Source organism: Microcebus murinus, chromosome 2 (genome assembly GCF_040939455.1).
Source record: "Microcebus murinus isolate Inina chromosome 2, M.murinus_Inina_mat1.0, whole genome shotgun sequence".
Lineage (NCBI taxonomy): Eukaryota > Metazoa > Chordata > Mammalia > Primates > Cheirogaleidae > Microcebus > Microcebus murinus.
Window position 1 is genome coordinate 93,813,548 of NC_134105.1, and position 24,336 is coordinate 93,837,883.

The following is a 24,336-nucleotide window of genomic DNA, read 5'->3' on the forward strand; positions in this document are numbered from 1 at the left end:
TCTTGTGCCACTCTGCTACATGAGAAGGCTGGGGAAGCCATGACGTGCCCTAAATTGACACAAGTAAGAAAAGGGCTTCTTCATTCAGGCAGGCATGGGCTCCATGTGGACAAATCTCCAACTGGGGCAGGACTAAAGGAGCAAGAGGTGACAGGGCTAAGAAAACAATCAGGGGTAGACAATCAGTGGGGGAAAGTCATCCTGGCAAATATATGGCCTGATGGGAACTGGGGATATTCAGGTACCTGGGAATCAGGATAGTCTGAAGTTTTCTCCTTTTCAAAAACCAAGGCAAACATATAGAACTGGCCAGGGGAATTGCAGACCATCTGCAAGCTTGCGTAACAAAACAGTCAAACTAGAAATACAACGAGGCAGAAGCTAAATAAACAAAGCTGTGCCGTATGCAGTCTTGCATGGCCATGACGTTGTTATTATTACTCAGTGTGATGACATTGGGCTGAAGGGTCAGGGAAGTCTCTGCCTTTGATTCACACATCCTCTAGGTAGCATTGGGTTTCAGGACCCTTGAGATCACTAAAATATCTCTATTTTTCTCTACTTAATCACAGTATCATCAGTCATGACCTATGCAATTAATGATAATTCCCAAAATATAAAGTTATAATTTATAGCCTAATGATAACTAAACTTGTACTGATTACCAACAGTTTGGACTTACCTAAAGCAGTCACTAGATAGACCAAGTTTTGTCATCACGTAGACCTAGGTTGGAATATCACACCTGCTATACTTATTAGCTTTAACCTCTTTAGCTATCATTTTTTCATCTGTGTGATGGTGGTTATAATTGTACCTACTTTATGGAGTTGTTGAGAGGATCAGCTCTGATGATGTGTGTAAAGAACTTATGGAAAAAGTTCAGACGCACAGTAAAGTGTATTTGCTAACTTCATTGTCTTTACCACTGGCTTCGATTCATGTGTCATACAAATTCTGTTTATTCTTTTTAAAACTAAGTATAATTAAAGCATTCTGGCCATGGATTACTGACACTTACAAGAGCTTGGATTTCAAAGTTCCTACACATTCAACAACACTATACTAAGTCCCGGGAGAATACAGTGAACAAGAAAGACATGCTCTCTGCCCTCAAAGAGGTTCCTCCTTCTCTCCATGAAGTTCTTAACTCTATGAAAAATGTTCATCTCTGATATCTAGTACTTAGTAATTCAGGTTGCCTCCAAGTGAGGGTCCCACCCAGGAAATAAAAGGGGTTCTAGCAAGGGGTAGCGGTGGGGTGGGAGGCAGCTATGGAGCTGCTGCAAAAGGAATCCACCCTGCTCACTTGGGTGTTTCTGCCACCAGCCCCCCAAAAGGGTCTCCAACCTGGGTCTCAAGGATGAGAACAGTAAGTCTAGCCATTTCAGCGTCTACACCAGGCTCCAAGTTCAATGCTTGACCCCTAAGGTCAAGATCTCTCACACTGGATGGAGGTGGCCACTGGGTTTCTTCACGTGCCCCTACCTATTTCACCTCCTCCTTCATGTGCAAGGGTCTTATGCTGAGCACAAACGTGGCACTGTGGAGGGGAACATGGGCAGGGCCCTGGCTGGAGCCACTCACCAGAGGAAAGTCATCCGGGTCGATCCACAGGATGCTCAGGTCGGGGTTGTCGGTGTTGTCCCGGGCAACCTGTTTCAGGATCTCTAGGAACTCGTAGCCATCTGAAGCAGGGTTCAAGAAAGTTGAGCAACCCCTACACATACATGGCTTCTAACACGAACAGCACAGTGCGGTTTTTCCACAACGGGTTAGGCCATTTGGTTTATACCCTCGATTACAGGATTATTCTATAAAATGAGTCAGATGGGAGCTCCAGCCACAGAGCAGCTTATACAAAGGAAACAATAAAAAAAATTTGAACAAAGGATTAAAAGTTCATAGGGAACTGGCTGGTTTTTAACTGAAAGCCAAGCTCCCTTTGTTCATCTGTATGTGAAAACTGACCGGTCTTGGGTCAGAAATGTCAGTGCCAAAACAGAGAACCCCTTCCTGCCCTCACAGATCCTGTGCCATCTCTTAAAACAGATAATTTGCTATTGCTCAGAGACCCCCATAACATTTGCTCTATGGACCAAGAACACTTAAGCCCAGACCCTTAGTTTTCCATGACCTGAGATTCCTACAACCTTCAAACTTAGTGAGCTTGTGATTTACAGTTGGTTTCACAGCTTTGAGATAGTAAGTGGGGTTTCCCTCCCTCTCTGACCATTTCCTTGTATACAGTGCCCTCCCTCTGTTCAGGCAGCAGCCTTCATTTCCCCCAGGGGAGGGATGATTCATAAGAAAAGCAGAGACAGGCCTTACAAGCCTCAAGAACACAAGCTTTTTAACCTCACAAACCTAAACCTTGCAAGAATGGGAGCACACAATTTTTGCCACAGGCAAAAAGTTTAGGAGGACGTTTAGTAAGAGATAGCATATTCTCTGCCCACAGCACCACTGCCCCACCTCAGCTAGAAACAGAGAAAAGAGTTGAGATCCTGGAAGTTCCTGAGAATAAGCTCTCTGCCTGTGTGTGTGTGTGTGTGTGTGTGTGTGTGTGTGTGTGTGTGTGTGTGTATGTGTGCATGTGCAGGAGCACAAGCTATGTGTGTCCACATACATGATCTCCATAGTTTTAAGGAATCCCAGAGTAGAGGAGACTCATGCTTTGTTTCAGAATGAAACTCAGGAAAATGGAAATACCCCAGAATCCCTTAGAGAGTCCCTTAGTGTGGGAGCCCTAGGGCAGAGCAGCCTGTCGGAAGACCCCACCAGAGTCCCCCCTGGTTCTGAGGAATATGGACAAGCCGAGAGTGGAGGCTGATGGGAAGCAGTCCCGCAGCTGGGACGGACAGGACCAGTGGTAACCTGCTTGCAGCAAGAGTCAGATGTCGGACAGGACGACAGACTTCTTTGTAGATGCCAGTGTGGACAGATGACGGTGACTCCGGCCAGATGTACACCCCACCCAGCTATGGCTGGGAACCGGAAACACCCCCGGACCCCTTGGAGAGTGGCGTGGATGTGGGGACCATCAATTGTCAGACCCAGTTTCCACCATTGAGTGGCATACAGCTCAAAAAAAGAAAATTTAGATTCAGTTCTAAACAAGTTACATTTCTTGCATAGCTGAATTTTTGGCCTGAAATTTATACCTTTAATACAAGCAACTCCCCAGCTGCTTGGGAATTCAGTGTGGTAACTGCCTTTTCATTATAAAGCTTTTCTTCTTTTGTCCAGAGTCCTAGCAAACCTGAGCTCCACTCTGTGGCCTTTCACAAGCCTCTCCTTCCTCCAGGCACGCTAGCCTTTGTTTGACTATTTCAGACTCTTGGTAAAGGTTTTTCTACACACTTCCTTATCTCTAATACATTCCAGGCAAAATGAATACTATTCTTAGCAGCGCTGCTTTGAGCTGGTGTAGTCACGTTAAGTGTTGCCAGCTCACCCTGAAGACTCAGATGGAGCCCCCCAAGCCTTATTACTTGGAGAGAAGAGCGACCTCTGGTGGAGAAGAGGTTGCTTTTTGTGTCTTGCAGCCCCTTCCTGCAGAGATGCAGGGTTGGTCTAGGTGAGTTTTGGGGTTGCAGGGTTGGTCTAGGTGATTTTTCAACCTCTGCTCATTATTAACTATATTACAAATGAGATTACAGGTCAGACACCTAAAGTTGACATGGCCCAATGCTTTAGAGTGCATTTATCTATCATTGCAGGGATCGGGGTGGAGGTGGGGCAGGGGTCCTACTCTTGCTGCCTGGAGGTGTGGCTGAGAAGGTGAAGCCCTTCCAGAGTGTCACTGGTGTTTTGTATGAACACCATGGCTCCTCCTCTGGGAACGTGACCGTGTCACAGGAGAGGAAAATACGGTGCCACCTTGGTTATCTGTAGTCTTAGGGATCATAATACACAGACTACCAGGGGGAATCCCACCCAAACAACTTCAGTTGCTGTTTTCAGCTGCAGAGAAGAAAGGAATGACAAATGAGGTGACATTGCCAGGACTCTGAAAGATGAAAGAGACTCAAATGTAAAGGTGACCTTGACAAATCTGAAATTCACAAATGGGGTGAAATTCAACAGCACAGACTCAAATGCAAGTACAAGGTGAACTTGAGGTGCATAAAGGATGGGGAGAGACTGTCCAGGCACAGTGTTGTATAGGGGCAAGATCTGTGATCAGAGGCACAAGCTGAATGTGCAACATAGTGCTGTAGTTTTCTGATGGGAAAAACTCACAGAATATTGGGATTTATAAAAACAATTATTAGGTACAAGAACATATATATTACATTCCTACTCTATATTCTAGAGCAAGTTTAGAGATGAAAAGAAAGATTAGAAAAACAAAATTGAGTTCTGCAAGAAAAATCAAATGGACTGTAGTTTTTACATAAACAAGAGAAGTCAAAAGTCAAAACATGAAATGTTTGTATCTACAGAGGAACAAGGAAATCTTAAAAACCATTCATATAATAAGTTGACAAGTAAGGTTTACATGAAAGCTGGAGAAGTTTCATCTAGATCCAAGGGCAGCTTTTTGACTTTCAGGGAGATAGATTCCATCATGAGCGACCATCTAGGTTCCTGAATATTTTCAATAGCAGAACACAGCCTGTTGTTCAGGGAGGCAGCCCAGTATGACACTTAAACACACAGGCTCTGGGGCCAAATGACCTTGCCTCAAATCCTGGTTGTGCACTTAGCGTGTGACTTAGGGCAAGTTATTTAATGTCTTGTTCCCTTGTCTGTAAAATGGGGATGATGACAATAATGGTATCCATTTCATAAGGTGGTTGAGTTAAATGAGTCAGCTTCTCTGAAGCACTTAGTGCCTGGCATACAGTAAGGCTTAGCCATTATTCTTCCTAAATTATCTGACATTCTTATGTCCGAATGCAAGAAAGCTGGATGGAACCCTCCAAACCTGGCCATTCATCTGTTCATTCAATACGAATATAAAGTGCAGTGATCTGGGCACCGAGAGTGGGTTAGTTACAGTTTTGGATCCATGTGGTAGAGAAGATGCTCACAGAAAATTCCACCAAGACAGTATATCATGGGGCAGTTCCTTCCGCTACTGTTGCAACTTCTGTGACTGAAGGCTTCAGGGAGGGTAGTGCCAGCTAGTGTGACTATGAGAACCTGCCTTGATCGCAGGGTTAGAGTAAGGTTTAATTCCTTTGTTTTTAGGCATTAGCTCACTTGGGGTTTCCTGATTTGAAGCTTACAAGCCTCAGAGGCTCTCCCCTCTTCAGACCCCAGCCTTCAGCCTGGACCTATTTGAATGAATTCTCATGCATCTGGGAAAGCTGAGCTAAGGCAGCTCAACTGATCTCACATGTATTCAGTTGCTAAAATTGTAAATCAGAAGTTCAATTTCCCCTAAAGAGAGTTCTGCTTCTGGCTGTGTGGAAGCTCCAGCCTGTAATCCTAACACTCTGGGAGGCCAAGGTGGGCGGATCACTCAAGGTCAGGAGTTCAAAACCAGCCTGAGCAAGAGCAAGACCCTGTCTCTACTAAAAAAAAAAAAAAAAAAAAAAATAGAAATTAAGTGGCCAACTAAAAATATATATTTTAAAAAATTAGCTAGGCATGGTGGCACATGCCTGTAGCAGGAGGATCGCTTGAGCCCAGGAGGTTGAGGTTATTGTGAGCTAGGCTAATGCCATGGCACTCTAGTCAGGGCAACAAAAGTGGGACTCTGTCGCCAAAAAAAAAACAAAAAAAAAAACCCCAGTTCTGCTTCCTTGTAAAACTGGCAGACACTCTGGAAAAGGTAAACATCCACTGTGGATCTTCCCTTTTCGACCAGGAAGCGGCAGGTGTAGGAAGTCAGATTTCACTCCTATGGTTCAATGTTACCCACAGGAATGGTTCACAGTTGTAATTACATGAATGAATGAATGAGTTTGCAGTGAGTAAATATTTCCTTTGTTAGTGATGGGTCTAGCTTAGAAGTCTTTTAAGATTGTAACCACTTATCTTTCAGAGAGAATAGCCCATAACTAAAAAAAAAAAAAAAAAGTCGGTCAAGAAAAAGAGAAAATACTCAGAGATTTGTAGGCTAACAGTTATCTGGACATAGCAACTACAGGACTATTCTCTGCAGTTATTAGAAAAGCACCAATTCTTAAAGCCAGAAGAGACCCCCAAACATCTCAAATATACAGGTAGATATGATCGGCCCCATTCAAAACATTTTCCTGTCTTGTCTCTTGAATATTTCCAGGGCTGAGACCCTTTGACCTTCCTAAAGCTGACTACAGAATTGACAATTCTAACATCCAGGAGACTTTTTCTCGCTTCTAACTGAAATCTCCTGTTTTCCCAAGAAGTTCACTTCTTTACGGACACAGGACATTATTCTTCATACACAGAAAGTGTGTAATCATGCCTCCACAACCTTTATCTTATGAGTATTTATTGATCATCATGCCTACACAATCTTTGTTTCATGAGTATTTATTGATCACTTGCTGAGTACTTTTGCATTTAATCTTTATATTTAGTCTTGATGGAGGTTAGGAAGATTTTCTTATCTCCATTTTTTAAAAGGATGGAATAGAGACCCAGGGAGAATAAGTAACTTGCCTGGCATCACGTGGGAGCGAGTGCTAGCTCAGGGGGGGTCTAACTCAGGTCTTCGGTCTGCCCATCTAGAGCTATTTCTATGATCTCTGCCCTCTGAGGTCTCCGAACTCCTACCAATGTGGCTGCCGCCTTCCTTCTTCAAGTTTGTGCTTGAGATCCCCCAGCCCAGGGGGAAAGCTTCAACGTCAGGGAAGCAGGGGCTGGGACGCTGAGAAACTGCCCACAGGTGCAGCGGGGTGCTGGTGGCTGGCCTTGCCTTGCCCATGGGTAGACCCTTCCCTGCTTCTAACCACGCTGCCAAGTCCTCTCGTCCCACAGCCGCAGCATGAGTGGCTGCGTAACTCCGTGATGGCTCCGAGTGGGACTGGAGTCTCAGAGACGGACCTAAATAAGGAAGAGGGACCTGGGGCTGTGGGAACTGCCATTCCTTCCCTGCCACACGGGCTTTCAGTCCTGAGAGTCCTTGACCCAGGGCTGAGGGACGCACGATCAGCCAGAAGGTTTCCCACGGCAGGAGAGTGGCCTCTGGGAATCACATCTTTGTGGGAGGAGAAGCCAGTGATTATCCTCTCCCGTTTCCCTGGCAGGGACTGGTGGGAATGAGGCTGCACCAGGCCCTGGGGGACCAGCTCTAGGCCAGGCACAGCCATTTCAGGAGCCACAGTCCCCCTCAGCAGAGGCACTTGTGTCTCAACCCAGCAGTCGCCCGGGAGCAAACAGGCCCTCCGCTTGCTGCCCACCCTGCCCTGCCTCCCGGCCTCATGTCCCCACTTCCTGGGGAACTGGCCGTGCTCACTCCACACAGGCACTGGGAGAAAGCCTCCCTGGCTCCGTGCCTCGGGTCTCTGCCCTGGGAAGAGAGGCCTAGGCTCGGGAGAGCTGAGCTCTCAGAGTGGGGGCCTGACATTGCTCATGGGGCAGATGGATAATAAGTGGCAGGAGCTGGCATCACGCAGCTTGGAGGCTGTGTCTGGAGAGGGCACAGGTCTGAAGTGTGAAGACGTTGCATAGTCACTTAACCTCTCTGAACTTCCATTTCCTCCTCTGAGCATGGAGAGACGAGCTGTCTCATGATCTCACAGGCTTGTTGACAATAGCAGGAGACTATCATTATGGCGTGAAGATCGTGAGGCACAGGCAGAGTGGCCATAAAGACTTTCTCTGCCTTCTTCCTTTCCCTCTTCCACACATCAACCTTTTATTCATTTTAAGCTTTCTTCCCCTCTACTTTTGTCCTTTCCTGATGGGAGGGGTTCAGTTTTTCATGAGGCAGGTATGTTTTGAGTGCCCACAATGTATCAGGCCTAAGGCCAGGTGCTGAGACACAAAGGTGTATAGGGCAGGTGTCTGCCCTCAGGTCCTTGCCCAGAAAGGCTCCTCAAGCCAGAGCCCACCCAGTAGGTGTGGAATTCTCAACCAGCAGCATGGCATCTGGACTTGGGCCCTTAGGAAAGCCTCGAGAGGACAGACAAGGCTGGGAGCTCTCTTCTGACAAGACAGAGTTGCCAAGAAGTCACCAGTGAGAGTGAGACATCCACGCAGGACGGGACATTACTGGGCCCCATGCCTTTGAGATGGCACTTGGGACACATGAATACCCTGCCACTCCTTACCACAGCCCTCTTTCTCTGCTCTGTCTTCTCTTGGTCCTCAGATCCCAGAATTGGTGAAAAAGTCACATGATACACTGTCATGATGGAGACAGGCTTAAGGCAGTGGCCACAGAGCCCAGACTTGGAGCTGGACTGCTGGGTTTGAACGCCACTTCCACCACTTACTATCCACGTGAGCCTGGGCCGTTAATGAACTTCTCTGTGCCTGTGTTTCCTCATCTGTACACTGGGAAAGATGATAACAACAGTACCTGCCACACTGGGCTGTTGGGAAGACTAAATGCATTGATGTTTGTCAAGTGCTTGGAACAAGGTTTAGCACACAGTAAGAACTCAAAGTTAAATTTGAAAAACCGAATTTAAATTTGAAAGCTCAAAGAAGCAGTTAGTGTTCCTATTTAGGACAACTGGTCTCAAAAACATTTTACTCTAGCACCTGAGGCCATCAATGCTCAGGAGGAACAGGGCTTGGGGACCTTCCTTCCAGGCCCCATCACTAATTCTGTTCCGCGCGCGACAGCCGCCTGTCCTTGCGTTTCCAGCTTGTTAGCGCTAATATTCCCGCTGCCCTTGGAGGATATCCATCCAGCACGCACTCATGTAGAAACGCCGCTTTGCAAAGCTTTCATCAAGTGTCGTAAAGAAGATGTCAGCCTGACACAGACACATCTGGGGGCGGCAGGGAAGAGAGTCGTTCATTTTCAGACCTGTCAAACCAGCAGCTCTGGCCGGCTCTCTGAGCACGGGGCCTGGGGAAGACTGGCAGCCGGCGAGGGCAGAGCGGAGCAACGTCCTTCCCAGCCAGGCCCGCCTGCCCGGGCGACAGCGTGCAGCAGGAGAGACCCAGCGTGACCCTCCAGGCCGTGGGAGCAGACCCTGCCTCCTCCCCGGAAGGCCGCCTGCCCTCGGCTCTCCACAGGGGTGAGCACAATCTAGTGGCTGTGAACGTCATGTTGGAATTGCTAGGAGAGAGTCCTTGGGGACCCGGGTCGCTGGCACAGGCATTTGTCGCTGCTGCTGTATAATCTTAATCAGAGGACAGGCAGTCGGAGGAAGTTGGGCTTTTCTTCACTAACCCAGCTCCTCTGCTCTCTTCTCACTTCCCTGTCCCGCCCCTACTCTCCCCTCCGGCTAGGTAACCTGTGGCAGCACTGCGCATGCTCAGAGCCCGCCCGGCCGGGACCTTGCGGGGGAGGTGGTGTCACAGCGTCCTAGCGGGTCGGTGCCCAGAAGGAGCCCTAACCCGACGCGCTGTGCCTATAACCCTGAGACCTTGACCACGCCGTTGAACTTCTCTGGATCTCCGATTTCTCGCCTTTCCCAGTTGCAGGTGGAGAAGGTGAAGGCCGGCAGAGGGACGAGGCGGGCTGAAGGATCACAGCATGTCACCAGGTAGTGATTCCGAGAGGCACAAGTCTGTAGCGCGGCCTCCCTGCTCAGGATGTGGGCTGAGAAGCCAGCCTGATTCCGACTCCATGGCTTTCCAGCGAGGTAAACTCTCTGGGCCTCAGCTTCCTCAGTTGTAAAATGGGAATAAAAATGGCACCTCCCTCATGGGGTGGTTGTGTCAGATAAGCACACAGTAAGTGACAATCATCACCTTCATCGCAGTCAGGACGCCTTTAGAGGTCAAGAAAGCCTGCTAGAATTTGAATCTTGGCTTAGAAGATGGGTGATTTGGGCAAGTTATTTAACCTATACGACGCTTTTCTCAACTGACACTGGCATAATAAGAATCATACACGTTAGAGTGGCTTTAGGGACTAAATGAGATCAACTATGTAAAGCTCCCAGCTTAGCTTCTCCACACTGTTAGCTCTTTAAGAACTGTTATTATTTTCTTGGATGTATGACCTTCCCTTGCAGGGGTAGCAGTTTGGTTGGGACAATAGGCTGTGTGTAACTCAGCAAGAGCAAAGGTATCCAGAGGAGCTGTCGTTTTGCAGGAATGAATTCCTAGTCCTGCAGCCAGGCCCCTCACCCTCGGCTACACACCAGTGCCCTGCAGGAAAATCACTGATTAACCACAGAGTCAGAGTCAGAGACTTTCACAGACAAGCCTTTCCCTTTCCCGGCCCAGCCCAGAGGAGCACGGCCTTCCCTCACTGAAAGAAGAGGCTTAGAGAGCCCCTGTCCCTCCCCCACACTCACCTCAGCTGCTATACTGCTTATAGCTTCCCAGTGACAAGCCCCAGCTTGGGCCCTTTTGGGGAAAGGCACAGCTTGGGGCCCAGGGATATTTGTGCAAGGAGGAGGTGGAAGTAGTTTCAGGAGTTTGATTCATTAGAGCAGCAATCTCCGTCAAACAGGTTCTTGCAACTCCAGAGAAGCCTCTTTGTTCCATTGTTTCAGAGAGCCAGACAGGCCTCCCCACAGTCCTGGAAGGGGCAGGTGGGGGGGAAGGAAGCCCCCTGGAGTCTGGCCAGCAGGCTGCTGCCCATGGCAACTTCATCTCTGTTCACTCAATGCCAGGGATCTGATTCTGTTTGATTACACCGTGTAAACCCTAGGCAACCGGCTTCCTTTGTTGTTTGCTCCTCCAGGAGGAGAGGAGTGGCCAGAATCTGTCCAAGGAAGCTGAAACCACACTTGGTAGTTTTTTTTCTTTTGGACAAAGACTAGATTTCCTTGAAGAGTTTTTCCAACTCTGTAAGTCTGTGGTGGAAAATCTGGCACATCAATGGACATTTAAAAAGTTTAATGAAAAAGGCAGGAGAGCTCTCACATAATTTGGAACCTAAATTTTGTTTTGAAACAATGGAATATTATTCAGCCCTAAAAAGGAATGAAGTTCTAATACATGCTATATAATTCATATGCCTTAAAAACATCATGCTCAGTGAAAGATGCCAGCACAAAAGGCCAGATATTATATGTTTCTATTTATATGAAATATCTAGAATAGGGAAATCTTGGAGGTAGTAAGTAGTGGTTGCAGAGGTGGTAGGGAATGGGAGTGAATACTGATGGGATTAGATAGTTTGCACAACTTTATGAATATACTAAAAATCACTGAACTGTATACTTTAAAAGGGTGACTATTATGGTATGTGGATTCTACTTGATTTTAAAAACTCAGGTTTCAGTCTGTAAGAAACTATGGAGGCTGATAAAGTATTACCAAAAAAAAAAAAAAAAACTGCTCTGAGAGTGAAGAAATTGGGGCTTAGTCTGGGTCAGGCATCACACTATCTAATCATCTGCCCAACAAATATTTATTGAGCACCTACCATGCATGTGTCAAGGCACTGTGTGAGAATAAGGTACATATCAATGAACAAGATAATCTGCCCCTCCATGATCTGCCACTGTGTTCTCTTGGGTAGTTTGTTTAACTTCTCTGAACCTCCGTTTCCTGGTGTATCCAGTAGAAGTCATCTCTAGATTTCTCCCTAGGAGTGTACAAGAGGCCGAGATCCCTAGCAAATACCATTTACTGTTGAATTCTGCATTACATGGAACTGTGATTCCCAGACCTGATGGTGCATCAGAACTTGCCACAGGGCCCAGTAAAATTACGGCCTCCTGAAGGTGCTGTCTCAGCCAAACAAAGCCAGCCCGAGGTGGCTTTGGTGCTTGCAGTTCTGTGCATCATCAGGGTTTGGAATGTCAGCCCAAGCACCTCAAGGCCCAAGGCCTGGCTGCTAATCCATCCCAAATGAAGATCCGTGTCTTCTCTGTTTGCATTCTGGATTGTTCCAGATTTTCCAAAACACATTTCAGAATCTCCACTTGCATTTTCCCTTTAGGGGCCCTATGTCTCACAGAGCACTGCCATAGGGATCTAGCATTTCACCACCTACAAAATTAATTGTTCCTGTGCTTCACTCTCCACCAGTGTTGAAAAGAGTGAAACCAGGGAAAAGTTGTCCAAGTTCCAAAAATAAAGTTACTCATTTATAGGGTCATCCCGTACTTTTAAAATCAGTTGCTTGTTTTGTCCAGTTCTCATTATTTAGTGGAATATTTTCTATTTAGTTTTCTAAGCACAGACAATATTTTATGGATCAAAGTATACATTTATAATTATTTTAAGGTAGGATTATGATTTATATAGGCTAGATCACAATATTGGTAAATAAACTTTCAATGTGAACAGAACTTCACACACACACACACATACATTCATAAAGCTAGGATGTTCTCATAACCTCTCCAGTGCCTGGTTCTCCTTCTTAGTTTGGGCAGCTAAATGGAATATTTGAGAGTCTGATCTGTCCACACCTTCTCTTCCCTTAGTTATGAGCACAACTGAAAACAGACTCACACCTAACGGGCGACCACCAGGGGGTGCCCAACATCTTGCGGTTAGATTGTAGATGGAAGTGAGGGAAGAGACAGGTGAGGGCTGACAAAGGTGAGAAGTCAGTTTTTGACAAAGGCATAAAAGAGGCAATTGAGGACTTCCTACCTGGGTCACTCTTCTCTGCAAACGCCACAATGTGGATCCCATTTATGTCATCTTCCTGTAGGAGAGAAAAATCAAAGATTACACTCCCAGGTGAAAAGATATGAAGGAATGAGCCAGGGACAGGGACGCAGAGGCTGGCATGGAAAAATAGGGAGGTAGGGAGAGGTGTGGGAGGGGGCGTGGACACAGAGGTGCAGAGGTGGAGCAGTGTACAATGGAGGAAGGGGATGCTGATGAGCAACTGGCAGGAATGCATGCGATTTTGATCAGGGATCCGGATAAATGAACTGGCAAGACAGGAAAACACCAACTACAAAACAAGACATGAACGCTAAATGGGTCTCACTCCCGTGGTCTTGTGGGTCCAGGAATGCAGCAGCAAAAGGCAAAATGAGGAAGAATGTGAGTGTGGGTTATCAGGAGCTATAAAATCAACAGTCACTCTGGAGGCAGCTCAGCAAAGGCAGCTGTCAGCCTCAGTTTGAACAATTCACCACCAGCGATATAATCGGTCATGCACCAGATTGTGAAAACTTATGAATGCTGCGGACATATCTTGAAACTGTCCCCAAATGAGCAGCAGACAGGAATCAATTAGGTCAACTGAGGTCAGCGAGGATATGGGTCATTGTTGTTTACATGAGAATTGTGTGTAAGTGTAGCACTTCTGTTTAGGACTCCACCAACACGTCTTATTGAAGAAACAGAACCCAATGGGGGACACTTTGCTGAATATGACCTCCAAGTGGTTTCCTTGGGGTCCTTTCTGTTCTCTCCCCAAAGCCTGTCAAATCAGTATAGGCCCCCAAAGCACCTCTATGAGTGTGGGATGCTCCAGGAAGAGGCTGGAAGTTGGGCCTGTGGAAAGTTGAGCATGTGCGACTGAGAAAAGTGGGTATGGCTATGGGGGCAGGGGTAAGGAAAACAAACTAGAGAGAGTATTTTAAATCTATGGGCAAGCAAACAGCATTTCATGTTTCTATGCCCTGGACAGAAAGGACCACGTGCCTTATACGCCTTGCATCTCTTCTGCATTGGTTGTTCCTGGAGAAAGAAGAGCAATAGCTTGGAGGGGCCTGTGTTATAAGAAATGTGATCTAGGCCAGGTGCAGTGGCTCATGTCTATAATCCTAGCTTTTGGGAGGCTGAGACAGGAGGATCACTTGAGGCCAGCAATTTGAGACCAGCCTAGGCAACAAAGTGAGACCCCATCTCTACAAAAAATTTTAAAAAATTATCCAGACATGGTGGTGCATGCCTTTTGTGCCAGCTACTCAGGAGGCTGAGGCAGGAGGATCACTTGAGCCTAAGAGTTCAAGGCTGTAGTGAGCTATGATGGCGTCACTGCACTCCAGCCTAGGAGACAGAGTGTGACCCTATCTCTAATATAAATAAATAAATAGGAGCCTGGGAGGAATATGTGTGAGAACGAGGCACCTGGGGACAAAACCAGGCGAATACTGATTACGGCAGACATGGGAGAAGGATTCACTGGGACCCTGAATGTCATATCAGAATCATCCTATGGAAAAAGCACCAGGCGTCTCAACCCTCCCATGATCTCTGTTTCTATTTCAATTGATTTTAATGCTGGTGCAATCCTATCTAAATGCTAATTTTTTCCTTTGAGTTTGGAATGGACAAAACCTCCAAAAATTCTAAGAGAGATTAAATGGAAAATATTATTATTAAAAACAAGGGAGTGGGCACTGCCTTGGTCAGATTCTGTGGGAAATTGAATTTTACAGATATATATGTGTGTGTGCACGTGTGTGTGCTAGTTTATTACACAAATCCGACAGCAAGCAGAAGGCGAGTCTGAGGTTTCACTGTTTTACATTTGCTATTATCGCCAGACAGAACATCCCAATCGGTTCTCATTAGGCTGTTCTCTGCCCCGTCTCCTGCCGTCAGTTGGAAGTGCGTGCTGCTAACTCGGCGAAGCAGGCTTCATTTCTGTGTGCCCTTCTAGGACGCACGTGGAAATTGGTTTTAGAATCAAGAATCTATATTTGTTTTCTAAGAGGCCACTCATAATACGGCTGTCACTCCCAGACCAGAGACAGTCCCCGGATGGAGAACTGTCACCAAGGAGAAGAGTGTTTCTTTGTGTGTCTCAGAGATTCAGCACACAAACCTGCCTTGCACACCCTCGAAGAAGCAGGCCTGTGCTAGGAGCCAGGTATTTTCAGTAATAACCTCACAGAGCAAGAGTCCATGGGCAAACTGCTGAGTGCGGGTTACTCGGCAAGAACCCAACGTGCACGGGGAGGAGGAGACGCCCTGACAGCAGGACAGAGCACGGCCAGGGACTTCCTCTGCACCCCACAGCCTTTGCTACCCTGATCGCCCATTTGGACCTTAGATTACATTGCCTTGGGAATTCTTTTTAATTGCACAAATCTTCCCTCCTCAACTGGATGGCAAGCTCTCTGAGGGAAGGGCTTATGCCTTAAAATAACAATGATGATTAAATGGCAATAATATCTGCCATTTGCCACTTTTTATGTGAGTACCATGTAAGTCTATGATCTTGAAATCTCAAATGAAAGCCACTCCTATTTAATGCTTACAGAATTGTAGTGACTTACACAGAGCTGCAAGTCACAGAAGTGGGATTCAAGCCAGTGTGTCTGGCCCTACAGCACACAGTCTTTGTTCATTCAGGCTGGGTAGCTTATAAACAATAGAAATTTATTTTTCACTGTTCCAGAGGCTGGGAAGTCAAGGCACCAGAAGATTCGGTGTCTGGTGAGGGCCTGCTTTCTGGCTTATAGACGGCACCTCCTGTGTGTCCTCACGTAGTGCAAAGGTCACTCGTGGCTCTCTGGGGCCTTTTTTATAAGGACACTGATCCCATCATGAGTACAGAGCCTTCATGACCTAATCACCTTCCCAAGACCTTACATCCTAATACCATCCATCCCCTTGAAGGTTAGGATGTCAACATGTGAGTTTTGGGGGGACACAAACATTCAGACCATAGCACCCAGACTCTTTTTTTCTCATCACCATGAGCAGTAGAACAGGCTCCATAAACCGATGGCTCCGCTGCAGGGTTTGCAGAAGGTGCTGCAAACTCAGATCAGTGGCTCTTACTTAAGTTGAAAGAAGCAGAAAAGGGACTTGTATATAAAGTGACTGAGCACAAGATCCCCCAAAGAACAGGAGACTTGGGAATGACTTTGATGGACACCTTCCTCCGGACTCCCCAGCATGTTGTACTGCCCTCTGTCGCAGCAGGAAGCATACTGGGCTGGTGTTATGCGTCCTCAGACTGTTTCATCTACTCAGCCCTGAGCTTCTATGGACAGGACAGCCACATTCATTTTTATAACCTCAGTGCTTAGCATGGAGGTTCTTTCTAATGTCTATTGACTCAAAAAAAGAAAAGGAATATGGCTATAAAAATCTTACTCATTGAATAATATTAGACACTATTAGAGATACCAAGAAAAAAACAAACTTATCAGTTATCCACCAACCAGATATATTACTACTGTGAGTATTTGCTCTATTTTCTTCCAGTCTTTGTTGAATGTGTGTTCTCATGTTGAATGAAGAGATGCAAAGGAAAAAATGCAGCTAAAACCAGCAGGCTCCCTAATTAAGATGCAATGAATTGACCTAGCACTGGTCTGGGGGTCTCTGGCCCTGTCTGGGAAGCACTTTGCTGTTGTAGTAGAGGGAAGATGCCTTTAGAAGTAATTGCTGACTCCCATCCCCTGGGGATGGACAGTTGCCCAGGACTCTTGCTGACCACTAGTCAGGATGGAGTGTAGAGTCTCCAAGGAGAATGACAGGTCAGTGCTGGGTCTGGATTGCCCTGCTTCACCTTGACGTTCACTGAATATTCAAAATAAATAAATAAGTAGCTCTCTGATTTACGCACAGCAAATATTACTGGGCACCAATTTATTTAGTGATAATATATGATGTGTTTTCTATGGTTTGCTGCTTTAAAAACCTGCACAATAGGGAAAGAAAAAGGTCAATAGTTGCTTTCACCCTAGCTAGAATTTCCTGTCGTATTTGAATATGTTGTAGTGTCTGGGGAAGAGGGTGTTGAAGATAAAGACCTTTAAGTTCATTAACCAGTCACGTTCGACAACATCTGTGGTTTAGGTTGCTGTGGCCAAGTGGCCAATGGAGGTGCCACTCTTTGGAGAAGTGTCCTTCTAGGGGATGCAGGTAGACGGGGAGCGGATCTGGGGCTCCATTCCCCAGAGGTCCTTCTGACCCAGTTAACTTCTGCTGCTTCTTTTTAAAGGACGCAAAGATGACCCCGGAGGGCCCTGTCCTGCCTGTCCTCCCTCGCTGGAGACTTGCATGGAGGGGCTGGCCTGGCCTGGTGAGGGCCTCTGGGAAGTCAGGGGCTATTCCAGAATGAGGTGTTGGGAAGGAATAAGTCATTCTAGTTGGCCTTTTCTCTACCTGGTTGAATCCAATACACTACCCTTCCCGAACTGGAAAACAATTCAATATGCAATAATGTGGAAAATATGAGCCATCACTGTTATATTATAGCAAAAGGCTGTAATTTATCTTATTCATTAAGAGAAAAGAGAGCAGAGTATGGGTTCCAATGAAGACAGCAAACTTCCTTTCTGAACATCTATCTGCCTCTGAGATAATAAGAGGGAGCATTTTCGCAGCAGCGTGGGGTGCTGGGGGTGTCTGTGGTCGGGGAGGGTGCAGGCTCTCCAGGTCTGGAATGTCATGATCTCAGCGTGACACCGCTGCGTCAGTAGGGAGAGTCCAGGAGAAGGTTCCACAGTTTTATGGTCTCACCCTTTCCAAAACCTACATAACTGAGACTTGTCTCTTAGGGATAAAGGAAATAAAAAGAAAACCTAAAGATAAAGCCATAGCAGAACAGAACGGCAATAATCACTCTTAAGTTAAAATGGTACTTTGTGTCAAGAAAAACAAAGACAGGCCAAGAATCTATTCCAGATTAAAGGAAACCAAAGAAACAAAGCAAGCAAATGCAAGCGTGAGATCCTGGATTGGATCCTAGGCTGGGAAAAATAAAAATGTTTCTGTTGCAATAAAGGATGGGATAACTGGTTGGCTTGAATAAGGTCTATAGATTATATAGTAGAATTAGGTCAGTGTTAATTTGCTGATTTTGATAATTGTACCGTGGTTATATGAGAGAAAGTGCTTTTCAGAAAACACCTGAAGTATTTAGGGATAAAAGAGAATTGTATCTGCTGCTTACTCTCATTTCAAACAGTTCCGAAAAAAAAAAATTTATATATATAAAGAGAAAAGGAGAGTATGATAAAGCAAAGGTGGTAAAATATTAATATTTAGAGAATCTGGGTGAAGAAATAATGAAATTCTTTGCACTCTTTTTGTAAGTCTGAAATTACTGTAGAGTAAAAGGCAAAAGCAATTTTAAAAGAACATTATTTTTAAAGCACTGTTATACCCTTCTGTTATTATTATTTTTGAATCTAGTAATAAGACCTCTTAAAGGTTAACCTTTTGAAAGGTTTAAATGTTAGAAAAATATGTTTCTATTGTGCTGGATTGTTCTTAAATAACCTACTCCTCTAGACTGGATTATTTGCCCTTTAGTGTCTTGTGAAATGTTTGCTCTACCTTCAAACATCCAAATAAGTCACAAGCCTATAAAACAGTAAGTGTCAAGTTACTCCCTGGTTCTGTTCATCCATCACATCCATCACTTTTGACTCTGAATCAAAGGACTAACTAAATAAATGTCTCCATTTTAATCCCTTTCTCCCCCCAACTGCAAGTGGTTCCTTGTGGGGACATGGACACTCTCAGGGGTGGGGGAGGCATGCTGGAGAGAACTTGAGATTTGGCTCCAGATGGTTAAATTTAAGTTCCAGGAACTAATACTTATTAATTCTGTGTTTCTAAGTGGTCAGTCTCACCTGTGTGAGCATCAGTTTCCCCATATGTAAAATGGGACCAAACTAATAACTCTCTAGAGCTGTCGAAGGCTCCAAGTAAGATGATACATGGAATACTTTGAAAAATGCTTCACCAACTTTGGTGGTTATTGGTTATGGAATTCTATACAAAGCCAAGGTGAGGGTGGGGGAGCAGAATATCTCCAAGGCCCTCTTTCTAATATTCTTTGAGCCACCTGACATGCTGTCCATGACCCAGGCCTAGAGGACAGATGGCTTAGCTGCTTCCCAGTGCCTTGAGTTGATATTTCCCAAAACAGCTACCATTAATTAAACAATTGTCTACTGTGCTCTGAACTTTTCATATCACTCATCCTTACAAAGTGTCCCAATATTAAATGGGAAAACTAAAGCTCAGAAAGACCACGTGATTGATGTAGGACACAAAACTACGAGGTAGCCCCCAAATCTGTATAACTTTACAGCCTGGGCCCCCTCCACTATGTTACCCTGGGTATCTGGCGGCCAATGCATGGAATTGTACTCACTGTGGGAAGTGAACTCAGACACAGAGCAATTTTGCCTAGTGAGTGGTACCAAAGGAGCTAAACTTGGATCCATGGAGAACTGGGTTTTAATTGAGTGTGACATTGTCCATGTTTCAAACACTGCATCACCCAGACACCCACCCCGGCCAAATAAGACTCAGTTTGAATCTGGAGACTTAATCAAAGGGACACTACTCTTGGGGAATATATTCATTTCTGAAAGGCAGAAAGAGCTTGCCACTTTCTTACCCATGTTTCAAACATGTCTTCTGGGCGTAGGCGACGTAGAGTGGGTCTGGAAAAAAAAAAGAGAGAGAGTTTCCTTGAGCAGGAATCACCATGGCGGATACTGCAGCCTCAACACCATGAAATGTAGGGTGAGATGTTGGTGCATTTGCGTGTAGAGCCCTCAAAACCCCTCCCCCTTAAGTAACAGAACTGCTGTGCCCTGCTGTGTCAGACAGAGCTGGGCCTAGACCACTCGGCCTTCTCGCAGACGCACTTGACCCAAGGATTATGATGTCTATTACAAACAATGGGTCAGAGGGCACAGGGTCAGCTCATTCCCAGGGCAAGAAGCTGTGTCCCTCCTCACACACAGGTGTCACTGCTGAGAGCTCACAGCAGGCCTGGAAGGAGCAAACCTCACAGAGAAAACAGAAACTCCCTGTTTCCCTAGCCCAGAGCTACCTTTGTTCTATCATCAGAGTCATCCATCAAAATCCCTTTAGGGATGTTTGAGGGAGCAGGTGGAACCTATATTTTGCTCATAGTTCATTTCTTTCTGAATGTTGGCAAACAGTGCTAGACATGTTAATATTTGTTCCTCCAAGTCCTGCCTTCCGGAAGGGGCTAGAACTGTCCGGGCAAGGGGATCATGGTGCTTCCGGTTCAGTGAACACACTTGTGCATATGCGGGAAGGGTGGCTGGGTGGGGCAGTGAGCCCTCTGCCATGTTCCATGTTCCCGTATTGTCCCTCCCTCAAGAGCAGGGGTCAGCAAACTACAGCTGGGGGGACACATCCAGCCAGTGCCTTCTGTTTTTGTAAATGAACTCGTGCTGGGACACGGCCACACCCATTTCTTTACACATGGTCTGTGGCTGCTTTCCTGCTACGGTGGCAGAGTTGAGTGTTGCAACAGAGACCATCTGGCCCACAGAGCCTGAAATATTTACTGTTTGGTTCTGTGCAGAAAAATGTTGCCGATTCATGATGCAGCTACTCTACATGGTAACAAGTCTTCCTCTCCCGGAAGTTCTATGTACAGAATGTTCATCTTTGGCTAAGTTACTTAACTACTCTGAATCCACTTCCTTGGGATAGCAATAATTACCCTGTAAGGTTAGATAAAATAGTTTTCATAAAGCACTCAGCATGGTACTTGGCACATCGGAAACTTTCAATAAATTGCTATCATTTTTAGTGTAGAATTTTATTTATATCTTGCTCTGGATCTAAGGTGATTTGCTGACTGGCGGGAGGTAGTCTAATCCTGCTTGCAAGTGTAGACCCATATTAAGAAGCAGTAACATCCCTGCTATTTATCAATGACCAAAAAAGCTGTACTGCCGAGGTCTGTTCTGCTGGGTTGCTGACTCTAGGATGCTGCTCTTGGTGGCTCTGAGATGTCAGCACTGGGAGGCTCTTCTCCGTTCTCCAGACCCTAGAACCCCAGTCCCTTGCATGCCATCTCAGGCACCTTTGGTGTTCCTTCACAAACTCCACGATCTCCTCCTCTGTGTAAGGTTTGTCAGGGATGGCAATGGGCTCATCCATAAATGGCTCATAGAAGTCAACCTCATTCATCTTCAAGGACAATTTCTTTGCAACCTGTAATAGTTAGAAATAAAATGAAGTTTATTTGAATGCTAGTCTAGAGAAGCAATGGATTGTCCATCTAGGAGTAGTGTGTGGTGTGTGTATTCTCTGGCAAAGACAGGAGAGCACATCTATAGTTTCGACTTCAGTGTTGAGGTGACAGGAACACATCACCTAAGTCCTGAGCTGGTTAGAAAGAAAAAGACTTATTTGGCAAATGAGAGTCAAACAGGGGCTGGGAACAGCTGGAATAAAAAGTGGAAAATTTAATTCTATAATCGGCATCACCCTACTGTATTTACCAGGGCTGGAGGGGGAAGCAAAGCCAATGGAGCATGTTTACTGTCTTGAGCCGTGTGGATTTCATTGAACCAATTTTGGTAGAACAGGCAATTGATGGAAATTCTGAAAACATTAGGTACCTGGAATCAGAAGCCAACCCATTAATCTGTCCTAGATCAGCTCACAAACTCTAATTGCTGTTTGGGTTGAGGGGCTGGCCCAATGGTTAAATTTCTCAGTGCCAAGCTTGCTTGATGGTTTGTTGGGCTCTTGGAACCATTCACAGGTGACCAACTGTCCTGCTTTGCTCAGGGCAGAGGGGTTTCCTAGGATGCAGGACTCAGTGCTAAGCCTGGATAGGCCCCAGCAAGCCAGGATGAGTTGCTCACCCTGTAACAGATATTAAACAAAAAACTCAGGGCACCAGCTCACAGCCTGGAAGATGTTTTCTCTCTTGATTCAAGTGGCCACGTGGTCAGTGTGTTGTCAAGGCAGAACGGTTGCTGTGTTGGCCGGCACAGCTGCTGAACTCAGGACCTGTCTTTGTGAAATGATTTGAGAGGCCTGGAATGTCCAACGCGCTATAGAAAACCAAATGCCGTTCTTTTCTAGTTCTGAGCTGTGATCCAAGAAAGCACAGGGATGAACAGTGGTTCCCTTGACATTGACGAGGAGTTGCCAAAGAGCTGAGGCTCTGTGGTGGTAACCCACAGTGCAGTGACCCCGGCCAGCTGTGACAACTGGGGAGAGGGAGGAACGAGGTAGTCATACACTCTTACACAGGAGCTGCTTTCTGAGGAAGCCCTGATGTCCATATGGCTTTTGTCAGCAATTGCTATCAATTCCAGGTCACTATATTCCAAAAGGCAGTTCCTATACTACTTAAGGGAAAGAAATGCTGTCATCCTACTCAGAGATAAAGAAAACAGGCCATGTTAAGAGCTACAGTCGGTCGAAGGGGATTTTATTGTCATTTTTATTTTAAAAGGGGGAGACATGAAGTTTTTTCTTGCTTTTCCCCTCTTCTCTGGGTACGGGGTGGGGTAGATGATGGGGTTGTGAGGCAGGGAGCTGGGGAGGAGCAGCGAACATACAACCAGTGTCTGGGTTTACACACAGTTCTTTGCAAAGCTGAGCCTCTGGTAGAATGGGCTTGAGAATGACATTGGAGTCTGAGGTTTTGGGTTCACTTACTATATATTCTAGGAACCAAAAAACTGTGCTTCTGTGAGTTGGGAAGTGATCAAATGAACAGAAACAGTAATAATAGCAAACATACAGAGTAATGATTATGTGCCAGGCAGTATTTCTAAGTGTTTCTGGTTTGTTAATATATTTAATCCTCACTTTGATTGCATGAGGTAAGAATATTATTATACTTATGTTACAAACGAGGAACCTGAGGCACAATTTGGGTAAGCGAACTGTCAAGATCATGCACCTGTAGGGAGTAGAACCAGAATTCAAACCCCAGCCATGGAGCACTGTAAACCTCCAACTTGCCTGTATTCCAACTTCCTTTTCATTTGAAAATTATCTTCTCCTTGATAGTGCAAAGAAAGGAATATACATGCCTGTAAATATTGCATTGACACTGCACTTGTTTTCGTGAGGTGTTTCCTTGCACCTCTTGTAACGTGTTCTCATCGATTCGTCCCCCATTAGAGTCCGCTGTGATTGATTGAGCCTCCTGAAGGAGCTGCTCAGAACCGCTGCCCAGGCAGGCAGCGTGGGCGTGCCCCAGCATGTGAGCGCGTGTCTGCGCTTGCGCATAGGGGTGGTCGTCTCGGGTTCCTGAATGCAGTGTCTAGGTCCACAGTGTTAAGTCTCTGAATGTGAAATTGTATTTGTGTCCTTAAGTCTTGGGAACCCTGAGTAGGATTTTCCAGAGGTCTTTCCACTGTGACCCGCCATCCACCACCATGGAATGCCCCCTTCTAATATCTCAGGGGATCCCTTTCTTTTATTCTTGTAATTGCATCTTGGATGGTAAGGACTAAAGGAGAGTTGACTGAATGAAGCATTTATTCATTCATTTATTCAACAAATTATCTAGCAGCGCGTACTGTATCCAAGGCTCTGTTCTGGGAGCAGAGCTGGTTCATGGACACTACAATTATTACATAAGAATAGATTATATGAGTAAGAGCTGAATAAGTCCATAAAAATGAGTTCTTTTGTGCTTTTCTTATTTTAACTAGTTGGAATAGATTTTGACAAAAGACAAGAAAACTACAAAGTACAATGCCATTTCTCTGATCTTTGCATGCATATAAATTTTGATACAGATAATTTTTCTACACGTTAGCAAGACATTTCAGTCGCTGTCAATGAAACCAAAAGTGACTTGAGGCCTCCTCAATATCTATCTTCTCTACTAACTTTGTTTGGATAGTCACAGCTCCCTTTGGCCCTAACATGATTCAAAAGGGAAAGTGGGTTTTCATCCCACTGTTCACTTAGAGAGAAAGGAGCAAGCCAGCGGGAGGAGACCTGGGATAATCAGAACGGATACTTTTCAGGCCGTAAGGTAGGTGCAGCAGAGTGGACATCAACATGGCTCTTTGACACTTTCTTCCTCAGAGAGGTTGGGCCTTTGTGTGGCTTGATTTAGGATCGAGATCAGCAGATTAGCACTGGTCCCAAACCTGTGTGCCCTGTAAAATCCCCTGGGGACACTTTTAGAAGATGCAGATTCCTGGGTCCTGTCACAACCCTAAAAAAATCCAAGTTTCCAGGAGTGGGGCCAACAGATTAATGGTTTTAAAGGCTCCTTGGAGGTATACCAGTATGACAGTGGTTGGGAACTACTGACTCCCAAATCTACATCAGCAGCCTTGACGTCTCACTCTTGTTATGGTTCTCCAACTCATGTCATATATTTATTGGTTTGTTTACTTGTTTACTTTCTGTCTTTTCATCTCCTCTTCTCCACACTGAACTCTAAATTCGACAAGAGGAGGAATCTGTTTTGCTCAACATTGTATCCCTGGCACTGAGAAGAGTGCCTGGCACATAAAAGACACTCAATAAATACTTACTGAGTCAATGAATGAATTAATGAAAGAGACCTCCAGTTGAATGGTTTTCCAACTTGTAGAAAATAGTACTTATAACCCCATCTATGTTTCTTGATAGATTCTTCTTCCTAGATTTCCAATGTTTTCAGTAGCT

At 45.6% G+C, this 24,336-nt stretch overlaps 1 protein-coding gene and 1 long non-coding RNA gene across 2 annotated transcripts in view; one reads left to right on the forward strand and one right to left on the reverse strand.

The window, feature by feature from the left end:
- CASQ2 (calsequestrin 2) overlaps positions 1-24,336 on the reverse strand; it is a 63,584-nt gene that overhangs the window by 3,586 nt on the left and 35,662 nt on the right. The window contains exons 6-9 of the mRNA XM_076000005.1: positions 20,762-20,892; positions 19,310-19,355; positions 12,625-12,679; positions 1,588-1,688 (exon numbers count right to left, since the gene is read on the reverse strand). Of these exons, the coding sequence (XP_075856120.1) occupies positions 1,588-1,688; positions 12,625-12,679; positions 19,310-19,355; positions 20,762-20,892 (333 nt within the window). The remainder of the gene's footprint in view (positions 1-1,587; positions 1,689-12,624; positions 12,680-19,309; positions 19,356-20,761; positions 20,893-24,336) is intronic.
- LOC105869757 (uncharacterized) overlaps positions 9,393-24,336 on the forward strand; it is a 41,351-nt gene continuing 26,407 nt past the window's right edge. The window contains exon 1 of the long non-coding RNA XR_001153257.2: positions 9,393-9,605. This is a non-coding gene — a long non-coding RNA (uncharacterized LOC105869757). The remainder of the gene's footprint in view (positions 9,606-24,336) is intronic.